This window comes from Plectropomus leopardus, chromosome 12 (assembly GCF_026936395.1).
Source record: "Plectropomus leopardus strain MGB_pleo_1.0 chromosome 12, ASM2693639v1, whole genome shotgun sequence".
NCBI lineage: Eukaryota > Metazoa > Chordata > Actinopteri > Perciformes > Serranidae > Plectropomus > Plectropomus leopardus.
In genome coordinates, this window is record NC_142187.1 from 24,159,938 (window position 1) to 24,176,314 (window position 16,377).

Genomic DNA, 16,377 nt, shown 5'->3' on the forward strand with positions numbered 1-16,377 from the left:
TTTGGATCTTTTTTCAACATGCTATGCTATTGCACGTCTCTATGAACTATAATAAGTGGTTTTCAGCCATTTTTGAGACGGGTCAAAATTTGAGATTTTTGCCATACTATACTATGCGATTTTTGCTCAATTTTTTCAACATACTATATTTTGACTTTTTGGATTTCTTTTGGACATTTTTTACACATGCTATGCTATTGCGCATTTTTATGAAGTATAATAAGCGGTTGTCAGCCATTTTTGAGACAGGTCAAAATTTGAGATTTTTGCCATACTATACTATGCGATTTTTGCTCAATTTTTCAACATGCTATATTTTGACTTTTTGGCCTTTTTTCCAACCCTTTTTCAACATGCTATGCTATTATTGCAAAGAATCTTCATAAATTTAAATAATGCAGTCCAAATGGTGTTTTTTTTCTAAGAGTTTTTCTGACTTTTGAATCACGTTTTATCAAGCAAGATAAAATTCTTATTTTGGTGACTTTAACATGCATGTCTACTGTCCTTCTTAGACTTTTGTCAATGATTTTATAGGTATTCTGGAATCTTTTAATCTCATTTAGGCAATTCTATGACTAAGGATATCTATGTGTCTTATCACAAGGTGGTTTTATTAAGTTTGATTTTTACCCAATGTCATTTTATTTAGCACACTTTTCTTTGGACAACATACTACACTACGACATTTCCTCATGGTTTTAGAAGACATACTATACTACAACATTTTTTCATGATTTTGGACGACATACTTTACTATGACATTTTTAATGACTTTGGGCGATATACTATACTATGACATTTTTGCATGATTCTGGATGACATACTTTTCTATTCAATATATAAAAATGTATATTATGTCACAGTATAATTTTATAATTTGCTGTCAAAAATCACAAAAAAATTGCATAAAAAATGTCACAGTATACTATGTCATCTGAAACCGCATAAAGAGTCATAGTATAGTATATCATCGGAAATAGCATTAAAAAAGTCATAGTATTGTATGTCGTCCAAAATTGCTTAAAAAGTCATACAAAACTTTGTCATCCAAAATTGCTTAAGTATAGTATGTCGTCCGAAAAAGCACAGACATCACAGCATAGTATGTCATCTGAAATACCATAAAACGTCATAGTATATTATTTTGTATGAAATACCTTAAAAAAGTCATGATATAGTATGTTGAATGTTTTGCATCAAATATATCATAGTATGGTATGTCTTTGAAATATCACAAAAAAGTCATACTATAAATACCATAAACACGTCACAATATTGTGTGCTGTTCAAAAAAGCATAAAATAGTCATAGTATAATATGTTGTCCAAAATTGCATGACAAATGTGATGGCATTTTTGGTCATTATTTTAACCCTCAGATGACCAACTCTGAAAGTTGAAATCATTGAAAGCTTTTCCCAGTTTCATGACTCCTCAATGACAGATTAAGAACAGTATTATCCTTAACACAAGGAACTTTTTTTCACTTTTTTAATTTGGTATTAATAAATATGAAATAAAAATGTTTTTTTAAAAAAAGGAAAAAGTAAGTTATCAAAAAGTATAAAAATATCAGATGCAGTGATGAAATCTTAATGGAGGCAGACGACCAAGCAGCCAGGTAGTTTCATCTGTTTCATCCGTCACGGTTTGTTCACACCGAACGCGATGTGAGTGTATTGCATGGCGAATTTACATACAAAGTTAATGCAAAGACGCGAATAGATGCAAATTCATGGTGGGTGGCACAACGGACTTGTTGGTAGCAATGTGACGGAAGCGAAAATGCGTATTTCAGGTCCTTGCGTCCTTCACGCAATTTGACATTTTTTAACTTGAGCAAGAATGTTGTGTTGTGTTTTGTTGTGATAGCCTATCAGCATTAAGTCTAGCTGAGATTTTTGCTGACATTACTGAGATCCAAAAATGAAGGATAAACTATGTCACTGTCAGTGGACACACGGAGCTACACTCAGCACAGAGATACAACAAATAAGGACCTGCAGGACTCGGACATCAGTGAGCAAAGCTATAACATTACATGGTAAGCTGTGAAAATACACCTGTGTCTTGAGTAAGCTATTTTTGTTAAGTTGCTTCTTAGCAAAATGCTGAGTAATAAGTTGGTCTTTTATTTTGGAGAGTAAACCACAGATGTGCTGCCCTAAGAGTCTATTCAATAATAAAGAGTGTTCGCGTCTGGGCATGGAGACTCTGTGTTTACGTCCAGCTTTCTGTTGTATTTCACTGCAAACCAAGTTAGCCACTAGCTTCCCCTCCTAGCTAACGCAAACACAACCACGGCTTCTGAGGGTAAATGAGCTGCAAAATGCTTCAAAAATACTCCAGCCGCCATATACACTAGAGTAACATGACACAAAAATGTTTATCGCATTCGGTGTGAACAAGGCTTTAGAATAAACCGTGTTGGTGCTGTCGTCTTTCATCTATTACCTCCCTGCCTGATAAAAAAAGAGCTAAAAAAACAAATTGCAATCATTTTTTATGTACCACAAACAGAAATCAGTCATTAAAACAAATTATTTTACCAGAAGCAACTGAACCATAAAATTTACAGCTACCTGTGAAAAGATCGTCCCTTCTACAACTTGATTTCTGAGTGAGATGTTCACAACAAAACAGTACAATCTGCTGAGTTTATCAAGAAAGCTTGTTTTTTCTCCAGTTTTAAGAGTGACATGCCAAGAAAATGTCCAAAAAAGTTACTGCATTCTTTCCAAGTCAACCGTTGATATTTATCTTCATTTCCAATCTCTCCAGTGCATTTAACTGTTACTCACATTTCCCTCCGGTGAAGACAAACACCTGAAAACACCTCAGGGTTTTTTTTTTTCTCTCCCAAAGAAAGCCTTCAGTAGTCCTGTATGACTTTGAATTTACTTCCAGAAGAGGATGTTCCAGAAAAGCAGCCAGCAAGGATAGACAAGCAGGGCTATGAGCGGGTAAACCAGAGAGCCGTACAGGAAGTGGTCCAGGATGCCCTGCGAGATGACTGACAGGTAGAGCAACCATCCATCCATGAAGCTGATGGGCATTTCCTGCAGCTCTTGAAAGAAAAAGACAGAAAAGAGGAGTGTGCAGGCAGGGCTGAGGATGACCAGGACGAAGGCTGACAAAATCCTGAGGGGAGAAAAGGAGGAGAGTAAAGGTTTACTTCCATTTAACAAACACTAAGATCAAGCTAAGATCAACGACTCTGTGCAGGTATATTACTTTGGTACGTGGGGTGTGATGAAGGCAGCCACAGGCACCAGCGTGAGAGCCAGGATGAAGCCCAGGGAGAAGTTGATGAGGGCGGTGCAGCCCAGCAGCACGGCGAGGTACAGCACAGCCACCAGCTTCAGCACTTTCCAGCCCTGCTCCGTCCCCTCGCCTGACAGGAGCCTTCAACAAGTTCCACACCGTCTCAATCATGTCATGCTTATTTTCAGATAATTGACAGCATTTTTAATGTTGTGGATTTCCAACACCCTTAATAAACCTGTATTGATAATAATAATTAATATTTTTTTTCTACGCCTAAATATACTATGACATTTCTGTATGTCAATGACTTTTTCTATGACTTATTTTATAATATACTATATTTTTAAGACCATTTTTATGACTTACCATACTTTGACATTTTCTATGACCTATTTGATAATGTGCTATATTTTTAATAGCATTTTTATGACTTACCTTACTATGACACTTTCCATGACTATTTCTGACAAGCTATGGCTTCTTCATTATTTTGTAAATTGTAAACTTAAATGTTTCAAGCATTTTTCTGTTTTCATTTTGATGATTATGGCCTACAGTTAGAAAAATTTGAAAATGCATGTTTCAAAATGTTAGAATATTTCGTTTCAAGTTTGAGTAATTACTTTTCAAACAGTATAAATACTGTGTATCTCTAAGTGTAGTTCAGTTTACGCAACCACAATCATGGGGAAGACTGCTGACTTGACAGTTGTCCAGAAGACGATCATCGACACCCTTCAAGGGAGGGTAAGTCACAGAAGGTCACTGCTGAAAAGGCTGGCTGTTCGCAGAGTGCTGTGCCGAGTATTAATGGAAAGTTGACTGGAAGGGAAAAATGCGGTAAGCAAAGGTGTACAAGCAACAGAGATGACCGCAGGCTTGAGAGGATTGTCAAGAAAGTCGATTCAAGAACTTGGAGGAGCTTCACACGGAGTGGACTGAGGCTGGTGTCGGTGCATCAAGAGCCACCACACACAGACGTCTTCGAGAGAAAGGGCTACAACAGTCGCATTCTTAATGAAGTATTGGGGTAAAAAACGACGCAAAAATACAGACCAGCTGCTGCTGTCAAAGCAAAGTGGTCTTCAATAACACCTGAACATTGCCACAGGTTGATCGCCTCCGTGCCGTCGTTGATGCAGGAATCGAGCCCGAGTAAAAGAGCCCCAACCAAGTGTTGAGTGTATAAATGAACATACCTTTCAGAAGTTGAACATTTTTGTTTTGTAAATCATTCTTTGAATGGTCCAAGGAAATATTCTAATAATTCGAGGTACTGGATTTCTGATTTTCATAAGTTATAAGCCATAATCATAAAAATTAATACAAAAAAGGCTTTAAATATTTCAATTTATGGGCAACGAATAAACAATGTATGAAAGTTTTCAAGATATTCTAATTTTTTTTAGATGCACCTGTACTTTGGCTTTTTTATCCTGTTTTTGTCGACATAGTGTAATATGACTTTTTCATTCTATTTTGGGTAACATATTATATTACGTCTTTTTTTATGCAATTTGAAATGACATGCTGTTGGTTGATATTTTTGTGTTATTTTGGTCAACATGCTATAGAATGTTTTTTATGGTATTTCTGATGACTATGACATTTTTATGCTATTTTTGACAGCATTTTATTCTATAACTTTTTTAATGCTTTGTCAGACAATTTATTATAGTGCGAACATGATATAATATTTAATACTATTTTGAAGGACATGCTATGTTATGACTTTTTATGCTATATCGGATGACATAGTATACCATGACTAGTTTATTCTATTTAGAACCACATACAAAACTATAAGACTTTTTACGTTTATTTTTAATGACATGCTATTCTGTGATATTTTCTGTTACTTATTTCATGACATTGTACAATATTTCATGTTAAATGATTATTTTCTGACAAATTCCACTACGTTTTATGATTTTTTTCATGTAATACTTAACAATCCCTTGTTTAATCTTTTTATAAGATAGTGCCAAATTATATTACGCTATTTTTAATTTTTTTAATGATTTTTTTTACATACTATACTATGAAATTTTAATGATTTTATGAAATACTATAATATACTTTATACTTTAATAATTGCTTCATTATTAATACTGTTACATTTTTTTAAACTTTTTGTATGACATATTATACTTTGGCATTTTTCACGATCTTTTATGAATGATTATTTTTATGACATACTACACTGGTGAAGAAATGTACAATACATGTGTTGCAGGTGTGAGTAGCTACCTGTGCGTGTTGTGAGGCAAAGCCAGGCCTGCTGTGTAAACAGCAATTGCCGTCAGGACCACAGCCTCGGTCTCAGACACTGGGAAGTGTTCAACAGCCATCTCCTGAAAACGTATGGGCAGGCTGTACAGAGCTACTCCAGTCAGATGGCTGATCACCAGAGGAGTCAACACGGACAGCACACCTGGACTGGACATCTGAGAGGAAGCAGATTAAACTAAACTGGTGATTTAACTGCCTCATGTGAATAGTTTTATTTCTGGCCTGTTGTCGTGATGTGCATCTTACCTGCTCAGGGTCAGCGACTCCATCTTCTGTTCTTGCCGGTGGTGTCGACAGCTGAACCCACAGATCTAAGGCCTGTGTCATAGTCAAGGGCAAATCTGAAAATCATGCACAGTATCAATAACAATGTGTCATCAATAACCTGTGCTGCAATCACGATAGGTCTACATACATGCATGCGATTAATTTGCTTTATCTCCATCGTATTTTTAGATAAAGTCAAACTGACAGTAAAATAACTGAAAGGATACACGAAGGAGCAGGATGACGGCAAGGAGGCCAAAGGCCGGCATGTAGTAACCAATGGAGACAAAGTGGGAGAGGGACGGCATGAGGTAGAAGAAGTACGACTGGTGAAGGCGCTCTAGAAGGTTATTCAGTTTACGGTACATTCCTTCCAGGAGCCTAAAGGATAATCAATGAGACAAAAAATAGTAGAAAAAGAGAATCATTAAAAAGTGTCAGCTTATGAAGGTGAGATCTAAAAAAGAAGCGCACAAAGACTTAAAGGGACACTTCACCTACCCCAGATGACCAATTTGATATCAATTACTCATCTTGTGTTACTTTAACTTCCTGTGGAAAACTGTATTTTTGTGCATGCCTCCAGAGTGGATGGAGAATCCAAAAAAGGGAAAATTCTTAATAAATTGAAGTATAAGGGCTCCTGATTAAGAACAGCAAAGCTGAATCAAAATATCAGTTTCCAACTCGCACACAACTTATACAGTATAATCCAAGTCTCGTTCATTCAGTCAAAAGCTCAATACTTCCCAAACAGACGGCCCTTTCTGACAGAGAACTAGACTTAAATTGAAACTTTGCTCACTTAAAAGCCAGACTCCATTGACAAAAACAGTAATTTTATCTCACTGAACACAGAAGCTGCTGCCTCAGCCAGTTAAATGTATTTTGTGTTGTTGTGTGTCTTCTGTGTTTTTTAGGGATAGTTCAGATTCACTGAAGCCACACAATAATGCAAACCAACTACCAATCAAGGCAGCGGTAGACCAGCAGCTCCCCTGTTCTGTGAGGTAAAATTACTGTTTTGTCAAAGGAATTCGGCTATGAAGAGAGCGTAGATAAGTTTTACTTTTAGTGAAGTTCCCTGTTGGTAAAGTCTTTCTGATGGCATGGTAATGTGATGTGTATCTGGATATATGTGACCTGAATTACGCTGCACGAGTTGTGTGAGACATCATAATCAGATGTTTTGATTAAGTTTTGCTATTGACATGGACCCCTTTTACTCCAATTCGTCAAGAATTTTATATTGGATTATCTGTTTACTGGAGCGTGCAAGAAAAGCAAAGATGTTTTTCACAAATCAGTGTAATGTGGTGAGTAAGAGGCATATAAACTGTCATTTGGGGGTGAAGTTTTCCTTTCCAATACAAACACTGGCTCTGACCTCCCAATGGTGGTGGTGTCGGTCTTGTACTGCCGGAAACTGTTGATACCCTTAACGGTGGCGGCCTCGATGTGGTATCTCAGGAAAAGGCCATGATCCCCCCAGGGCCGCCCGCTAGCCTGCTTCAGCACCATAAGCATCATGGTCTGGACTGCATGGCTGTAGCCGGACACGCTGTCCCAGTCATTCCTCTGCAGCTGCAGAGACATCCACAGAGGAAAAGTCAAATAAAAACCAAAACACCATCAGGTATCTATTGACAAATTGTGTTTGGTTTCTACTCCATCTCATCACAAGCCTTCACCTTGCCCTGGATGGTGCAAAGGACTCCAATCTTCTGACAGAAAGCATAGAAGAGGTTAGCTAAATCCAGGTTGGGAAGCTGGCCGTTGAGGCCTTCCAGCACCAGGTCCAAACTGGTGATGACATCACTGCTGAGCTCCAGGGACAAAGCAGCCTGGATCGAACCGCCGCGGCCTTGAAGTGGAGACCAGTCCATACCTGGATGCACCACCAATGAATAAAAGTCAACTGAGGAATGCAGTCTTGTAATGCAGATGATTCAGGAGATATTGAGCGGTGTGTTTTGTAACTGAGCGAATGCTGGTGATTACCTGTAGTGTTGGTGTGGTGGTAGCCCTCCAGCCAGGCCTGCATACCAATCAGATCATGCTCATTCACGAGGAAGATGATGTCCTTGGCCCAGTAAACCTGACCTGTTGACGATCAGTTGTTAAAACGTGATATGAATTATTCAACAAAAACCAGGAAGGAACCAAGGCACTCATCTTTAGGAAAAAAGTAAAATGCCTTCATTACACTGGCAGGTTCTAAAGGTAGAACATGATTAAAAACGTGTTTTGCTGTCCATACTTATTCAGGAAGTTACGAAACTGAAGTAACTTCCTGAAGAAGGCTGGACGCTGGAATGCGTCAAAAAAGTAATAGTTTTTAATCTTGCTCTACCTTTAGAACCTGCCAAGTTCCTTCCTGTTTTCTTCTCGATTTATTCACGCCCTTCACCAAAGAGCACCAGCTTTTTAATACTATTAATAGTTTCAAGAAGCTCTCCTCTTTTTAGGCTATTTTAAGATATTCAAATGGTGGAGATGGCCGTTTGGTTTCTGTACTCACTCCTGAAGTACTGTGCCAAGCCAAGCAGCAGCCCCACTGCCTGGTTGTTGTTATCGCCTGGGGAACAGGGGGCACTCAAGACCAGGGCTTCAGTCCGCGGAGCTCTCGGGGCCCGTAGGATCCCATACACATTTGTGCCCAATACTATCTGAGAGGAGACAGTAAGATAAAAAGGAGCAAAGGAATATGAAGAAAATGTATATAAAAACCAGTCAATCTCTTGTTGAGAGCAGGAATTTGAGAAAAAAAGGTGTCCCTATTTTTTCAATCACAAACTCACATATCTCTCTTTGTTTTCATCGGGGAAGGGCAGTGTGCGGGAGAACCTCTGGGTAAACACCTCCAGCCCTCGAGCCTGCATGGTCTTCACCAGCCAGTCCACTGGCATCCCACTGCAGAGAAGCAACTGGTCACATTAGACTGGTGTAACAAGGGCAAATATTACTGGACCTGCTTAGAGGCTTAAATAAAAATGAGAAAAGTGCTTACAGTAGGGTCGCAACAGTATGAGATTTTCATGGTACAATGACTGGTATCAAAGTATTCAAAAATTATTATTTTTATCATTGACATGACCCTTAAATGAATAAAAACAGAAAGGCTTTTGTAAATTATACAAAAGTTTCATTATTATAATTGAAACTTGAGTCCATAAAAAGTCTCCCTTTTGAAAATGACTAAAGTAAAGGTGAGATTCTCCTTACAGTTGCATTTTTACAAAACCATTAAACAACAAATGTACAAGGTATTATAACTGTCAATTTTAATATACACGTTGAAACTGGTATATCGAGAGCAGATCTCCACCAGGCGGTTGCCTTGCTGATCATGACCACTCTAGACTATTGTTGTAAGTCGAGCAGATGTAGCACAACACCTTTCAGAAAGTACAATATAACTGTGAAAATGAATGTATTTCAAGAAGAAAAACAGCCACAGATCTTATTCCACGTCATCCATAACTGGAATTTTAGTAGTATTAACTTTTTTCGTAGGCTACAGAACAACTAAGAGGGGAATAAAAACAATAAACACAAAACAAAGAAATAATTAAACAACAAAACCTACTTAGTTATTTGTGGGTTGGCACAAATATCAAGGAAAAGTGACCACATCAACACAGGCTCTCACTGGTGAGACCCTGTGACCAAACTTTTCTATGGGTGCCAATTTTTGAGCCACAACGAAGGCCAAAATGTGGCCTGCAACACACAAGGCTTGATGTTTTTAGCCAAACTAATTTCCAAAAAACGTTACGGCCCTTACCAGCCAGTTAAGAGGACTGAGGAGTCATCAGTTAATTACTGTGCAAAACAGTCAATAAAACCATTTTTTGAACAACTGTGAATCACCACCATCACATGACGTGCTTGAGCCTTCAGTCACTATTGTACACACAAAATATTAGACTGATCCCTTCAAAAAACGTGCTAAGAAACTTTTTATATCAACCTTTGAAAATATACACGTTAAGCTTTTAGTGTATAAACAGTCTGACCGAATGCTACAGAATAACCAGTGCGGGCTGTTCAAAATACTCCATCCTACTTGGCACAGATCAGTGCTCTCGACAAAAACTGACATTAAAGTCTAAATCAGTGCTTTAAACTGACTTTTCCACTCACGTTGTGTCTTCTGTGTCTGTGTTTCTTACCCTGCTTTCTTCTTATGAGCTGCAAACTCTCTGCCTGTGGCCAGCGCCCTCTCCCCTGCGGGGAAGCGCTCCTCCACCATGGTGGACCCCATGGCATTCTCGGACATGTACGTCCGCAGAGTGAACGGCTCAAACGACAACCCCATGAACCAGGCCAAACCCGCAAAGTAGCAGACCACACTAAGATGCAGAGATGGAAGAAAAAGACAGAAATCAAACAAGTTATATGCCGATGCACAGTACATTGGGTATTTTTAGAGGTAAAAAGTAGCAAAGTACATTAACACGAGTACTGTGCTTAAATACAAATTTGAGGTACTTGTACACCACTTGAACATTTTAATCTCATGCCACTTTGTATTTCTACTCTACTACCCTTCAGAGGGTTATATTGTACTAACTCCACTACAGTTATCTGATTACTTTAGTTACTGGTTACTTTCCATCTTCACTTTTTCACACTTATTTGCACGTTTTTTCTTTTTTATTGCTCTTAATTTGTTTGTTTTTTTTGTTTGTTCTCTGTACATATCATACTGTACATATCTTTATTATCATTATCATTATTATTATTATTATTATTTTATTTTATTCTATGTTAAGTGCTTTCCTTCATATATATATATATATATATATATATATGCACTATTTTGCCCTTTTTCACAACTATTTAATTCAGTTGCTATTCTCTTATTTGCTGCTGCAACAAAACAATTCCCCTCACAGGATTAATAAAGTATTTCTATTCTGTTCTATTTACAAATTCAGATTTATTCACAGAACTTCATGAAAACAAATATGTTCATCTTAAACGATTAGTGAATTGATGGACAGAAAATTTATTGATATCAAGTCTGATAATATTTTAAGTCATTTTTCATGCAAAAACATTTTATTTTTCCAGCTGCATTTCCTTTAATTATTTTAAAAGATTAAATTGATTTTAATTTGTCTGCACTGAGTACCTGTACATTTAATACTTAACATACATTTTACTGATTTTACTAAGATACTTCTACTTAAGTAAGGTTTTCAGTGCAGAACTTTTACATATAACAGAGTATTACAGTGTGGTATTAGTACTTTTACTTAACCCTTTGAAATCTGGGGCGACATCATTTTTTTGTGCTGCTTTCAGTTGCCGTTCATAAGTATTTAACCCTATGAATCCTGAGCACATTATTGCAATTTCTTTCAAAAACATGGGGAAAAAGGCAACAAGCAACTTACTAAGAAATGTCTCATAAACTGCAAAAATTTGTCGATTTAGAAGATGAATTTAGAAAAGCTAGGGAAAAAAGATTTATATTCATAGATAATTACACACTGAAAATGATGTTACAGAATTATTAATGTTTATTAGTTTTTATTTCTGTGTCATGCCATTTCTGGCCCACTCCACATGGGATTACAAGACACCATCACAATACAAAGCATGTGTCATTTTACATTTTTACATTTATCAGCAAACAGAAAAAGTAGGTACATAAAATAAATCTAGTTACAAAATAATATATGACCAGTATTCTTGCAAAACTTGAATTGTACAGTGAAGAATACATTTTACAAATCTACAGTTGATGCAAAGCTTTAAGTAAAGGATCTGAATACTTCCTTCACGCATGGCGACTGTAACAAAACTCGTGTGCACTGATTTTGTGATTTCATTTCGGCACATTAGTCTTTCAGTGACTAAAAACTCACCAGATTGGAGCATTGAGGCGAGTTAGCAGGCTGATCAAAGCCCGTCTCCTGTTTGGGTCCGACAGCAGTCCCATGTTGTTGTCCCTTGTCACGTGAAGCCTGGACACACTGGACCCTGAAGACAACACAAGCACACTTGATGATACACGATATGTGTTTCCACACAGCTAAAGCTGAGAAATCGTTTTCCTGCCTCCATTATCGCAGCATCTACTGACAGCTGAGGTTAGCTTGCTGCTAGCTAGCATACTTAGCTCATCACTTTCGCGTGATCGACAATGTTTTAGACTGTTGTTCTCAAAGACGGTAGTTATTATTAAAGGATGCACGGCTATTTGCTTCCAATTTAACATTATCTGTATGAAATCGTACCTTTTTCCAGTGCAAAGCCGGTCACATCCACCTGCAGAGATGGAGCTTGTTCATCAACCGCTGCTAAGTGTTTCACAACTTCCTTGTTCCTGCGGGAACATTACTGCGGCGGACTGACTTCCGGTCAAGAAGCGGAACAAAATAAAATACAACAAAAATAAAGTATACATTAAATCCAACAGAATTAATTGAAAATAAACTTAGCATAGCAAAAAATATGAATTTATTAAATTGTCCCCAAAATATAAACTTATTAGTTTTGAATCTAAGGTTATTATATTGCCTTTCCTCAGCTATTTAAAATAGCCTCAACCATGTGATTTCTGTGTATTAAAAGCTAAATTCAGACTTTCTGTGATAAAATACAATATGCATTTCACATTTTCTATTTCACATGTTCCAGAAATTCAGATTTTTACAAATTTTGTGATTTTTTGGAAATACTGAAATACTTTTGAATCACTTTTTATGACATACAATACTATGCCATTTTATTGATTTATATTATCCAATATACTTAAACATTTTAAATTATTATTAATGGCATACTATATCAGAACATTATTGCTGATTTTTATGAGCTATTAGAAATAAGGATTCTTTAAATCATTATATATATATATATATATATATATACACATGACATTCTGTTTACATTTTTATGATGTTTGTGGCATATTATCCTATGACATTTTTATAATTGTATAATATGATATATTACACTATTACATTGTGCTTTAAAATAAGATAATGTATGCATCTTGCATTCACAATTTCAGATTTTCACTTACAGAGGTCAACTCAGTATTTTGCGTTTCCAGAATTAATTGTAACGGTTATGTATACATTTTTTATTACTGTTTACAAGCTACCAATATTTTACTCTGAGACTAATGATCTTACTTTTGAATACTTAAATGCAAACACACACAAACGGAAAAGCAACACAAATGGTGCAGTATTGACATATTTATGTGAGCTGCAACACACACAAACTGTACAAAAGTATAATTTCCATGAATACATAAAAACTCCGAGATTCTTCCGTCACTCCTCTCCATTAAGTCCAATAACACTTTCCAGTCTGCAACAAAGACAACAGTCTCGAAGTTCGCCCCCCCCCTCACTGCATCACTCTCTAGAGAGTGTAGAAACTTCTTGGAGATGTTGTCGCACCACCTGATCCAGCACCTTGCTCACACCTTTACAGGCTGTCATGGCGGCTTCGATAAGAGACTCTAAGTGATCCTGGTGTAGCCTGGCGTCCATCTGCAGCAAAGCGATCTGTCCGCCCCGGGGGAGCAGCGCTAAGGCCAGAGAGCTCACTCCGCCACTTTCCTCTGCATAGCAAAGGTCAGCGAGGGGCGTCTCATCCACAAACCCGACTGTGCAGGCGCACACGTAGTCCCGCATGGGGATGCCGGCGTCAATCACGGCCAGAGTGGCAGCGTTCACACACACGCTGTAGTTTCCTCCATCTGACTGCAGGATCTGTTTGGAAGGAAAAGTGCAAAATAAATGTCTGTTATTAGTATTTTTCCCAAGATAGAGATCTTAACACATCAAATTCACCTCTCGCCGCTTAACACGAACCTTTACGTAGATGTCTATTTGAGAGCGAGGATAGAGCTGAGTCATCACGGCAGCCTCAAACGTCTGCTTCAGGTGGAGGCTCATCTCCGTCGACTTGCGGTCCCCATGTGGTCTCCTCTTCCTGTCCGCCGTGCTGAACGTGGCCATGCTGTACTGACAGTTGATGACGGCTCGATCGTGACGAACGCGGCTGCGTGAACCTCGAATCTAGCAGTGACAAACACATCGTATTGATCCGGCCTTCCCCATTCAACGATGTAATGAAATCTAATGTGCTGTTAAAGTAGGGCTGCTTGTTAGTTTGACATCACAATTTATAAACTTAATGTGAATTGTTGCAGCTTTTAACATGTTAAAACTCGATTAGCGAAGAAGTGATTTAAAGCAAATTATCGTTACAGTCGGGAATACAGTGTACGGCATTAACCCTTTGAGCAATTACACATGATTTCTTTGAAAAACATGGTTAGAAGGCAACAAGCAACAAAAGAAATCACCTAAAAATCAGCAAGAAATTAAGAAGTACAAGAAAAATACGTCCTGTAACATAATTTTAGACATGTAATTATTATATATATAGTTATCCCTAGGTTTTTTTTTTTTTATTTACCCTAGACATTATTCCCTATCTTTTTAAAAAAAAATAATTTTCTAAATCTACAAATTTCATGCAATTTGTGAAACATTTCTTACCAAGTAAAAAATGCAACAATTTTACTCAGTGTTCAAAGGTTGAAATTCTTCTGAAAGGCATCTGAGAGCAACACAAGGAGAGTGATGTTGTTCCAGCTTAAATATCAAAATGAGCATTTTAAATATGTGTTTTTTAATATCATGGCCCTGCTGGAGCTACAAATATTTTTCCTTGAGCCTCCGTGAGAGCCAGGGATTTGCATAACCTTCCCTCCACCATGAATAAACATATTTCACAGTTTAACCTCTCATAAATAATGAACAGTCCTAAATAAAGTGGCCAGAGGGAGAACAATTTTAACTATATATATATATATATATATATATATATATATATACACACACACACACACACACACACACACACACACACAATGAATTTTAAGAACCGATTTTGACCATATTTCCAGCCTCCATTAGTTACTATACATTACGGGTCGACAGATTATTATTGGGGCCGATATTTGGCATTTTGCAATTATGTGTATCAGCGTTTTATTTTAATGATCGCCGGTAAAGTTAGTTAAAAAGTGCAAAGAAAGTGTAAGCATGGTAGGAACTTTTACTTTGTGATACCTCAGGGAGGGTTTTTATTTATTAATTTTTAATTTGAATTTCTTCTTCAGAAAAAAAAGTTAGTGGGAATTTTCTGTAGCCTATACAATATTGAAAGTTCTAGTTTTGATTAAGCATTTGCTAAAGACGTTTGAACAAAGTTTTGTGTTGGAGTTAGTTATAATCCAAATTCTAAACACTTACAGAAAGATTTTTCATTGTTATTGTAAATGCATATTGTTTCCAAATATCGGTTATCAGTCTCATTTTCTACTAATAATCGATATCAGTTGAAAAAACAACATCGGTCGACTCTACATTACTATGTGTTTGGCTGTTTGAGAAATTAAGCAGTTCAGACGACTTTGGCTTATAAATTTGACCTGTAGGAACTAATGATATGCATTATGGAAAGTGTTGTTGTCAACTACTAGATTGTTCAAGACAACAACAACAGCAAGCAATGGTATTTCCTTTGGAAATAATAACAACGCTCCTGCTGACACATTTGCAGTGTATTATTATTATTATTATTATTATTATTATTATTATTATTATTATTATTATCAAGAGCTGATGAAGACAGCCGTGTTTTGACGCTATTATAGCTGCCCACTATTACCGCAGGCTAACGCATCCCTCCGCCCACTGCTAACTCACCTCATGCGGTCCGTACACCACAGCCAGAGCCTTCGTGTTTCCCTGCTCCAGATACGCGGAGCCGTCCGCCTGAGCGAAGACTCCCATCCGGGCCTGAACCTTCCGCAGCTCGGTGGCTTTTCTTCCATCCAGGCGGTAACCCTGGTCAGACAGCAGCTCCATCCCCGCCATGTTTCCGCAAACTTCGAATGAACAGCGACGTAACGAACCCACGTGTCTGCCGCTGTACTACATTACCCATAAACCTATTCGCTGGGAGGACTACGGCAAGGCTAAACGCCCAAAATACATTTTGTCTTATTAGCGACAAATGAAAATATATATTTGTTAGTATAGCCCGTATAGCCATCCAGTTATCATTCAATAAAATAACATACATGTATGTTTATCTACAAGCAACTCATTTTTAAATTACCTATAATTAATGCTATTGATGTATATGTTTTGTTGAATAGCATAAAACATATTTTATATTTCTTAACTTTTACATACTAGTTTTATACTTTGTATTGTAGCATAATGAATTTTTCTATATTTTACATACTCAGCACATTATACATATTTTATATTCTTACTATTTTACATCCAAGTGTTTAACATAGTAGCATAAAGAACATATTTTATTTTTATATTTTACATACTACTTAAAATTGTCTGTGCTTTTACATCAGAGTGGCTAATAATGTCACAAATCACAATATCCAATATATTCATCAAAAAAAGTATTTCTGATTTACTTTTCTCACTGTTGTATCCTTATTTTGATTATTATTTAAAGTTACACCTTTGACATTTTA

At 37.0% G+C, this 16,377-nt stretch overlaps 2 protein-coding genes across 2 annotated transcripts; both read right to left on the minus strand.

Annotated features, from left to right (window-relative positions):
- Positions 1–1,350: 1,350 nt before the first annotated feature.
- On the minus strand, positions 1,351–12,179 carry gpaa1 (glycosylphosphatidylinositol anchor attachment 1). Its single transcript, XM_042497653.2, has 13 exons — positions 12,080–12,179; positions 11,708–11,822; positions 10,004–10,183; positions 8,630–8,741; positions 8,350–8,497; positions 7,830–7,931; positions 7,520–7,716; positions 7,216–7,412; positions 6,056–6,209; positions 5,808–5,879; positions 5,520–5,716; positions 3,237–3,407; positions 1,351–3,143 (listed from the first exon to the last, which is right to left on the minus strand). Exons 2-13 carry the CDS (start codon positions 11,779–11,781, stop codon positions 2,900–2,902), a joined length of 1,848 nt encoding a protein of 615 aa, XP_042353587.1. The 5' UTR covers positions 11,782–11,822; positions 12,080–12,179; the 3' UTR covers positions 1,351–2,899.
- An 856-nt stretch (positions 12,180–13,035) lies between these two features.
- Positions 13,036–15,803, minus strand: exosc4 (exosome component 4). Its single transcript, XM_042498282.2, has 3 exons — positions 15,581–15,803; positions 13,673–13,879; positions 13,036–13,570 (listed from the first exon to the last, which is right to left on the minus strand). The coding sequence occupies exons 1-3, from the start codon at positions 15,749–15,751 to the stop codon at positions 13,211–13,213; spliced, it is 738 nt and encodes a 245-aa protein (XP_042354216.2). The 5' UTR covers positions 15,752–15,803; the 3' UTR covers positions 13,036–13,210.
- Between the last annotated feature and the right edge of the window lie 574 nt (positions 15,804–16,377).

Excerpts from the sequence above, each read along its gene's own strand:
- gpaa1 (XM_042497653.2), bottom strand. The coding sequence starts at position 11,781 with ATGGGACTGCTGTCGGACCCAAACAGGAGACGGGCTTTGATCAGCCTG. Across the intron at positions 7,717-7,829 it reads CCACCACACCAACACTACAG|GTATGGACTGGTCTCCACTT; the intron begins GTAATCACCAGC and ends TGGTGCATCCAG. Across the intron at positions 5,717-5,807 it reads GAGTCGCTGACCCTGAGCAG|ATGTCCAGTCCAGGTGTGCT; the intron begins GTAAGATGCACA and ends GCTTCCTCTCAG.
- exosc4 (XM_042498282.2), bottom strand. The coding sequence starts at position 15,751 with ATGGCGGGGATGGAGCTGCTGTCTGACCAGGGTTACCGCCTGGATGGA. Across the intron at positions 13,880-15,580 it reads TGGTGTACGGACCGCATGAG|ATTCGAGGTTCACGCAGCCG; the intron begins GTGAGTTAGCAG and ends TGTCACTGCTAG. Across the intron at positions 13,571-13,672 it reads AAATAGACATCTACGTAAAG|ATCCTGCAGTCAGATGGAGG; the intron begins GTTCGTGTTAAG and ends CCTTCCAAACAG.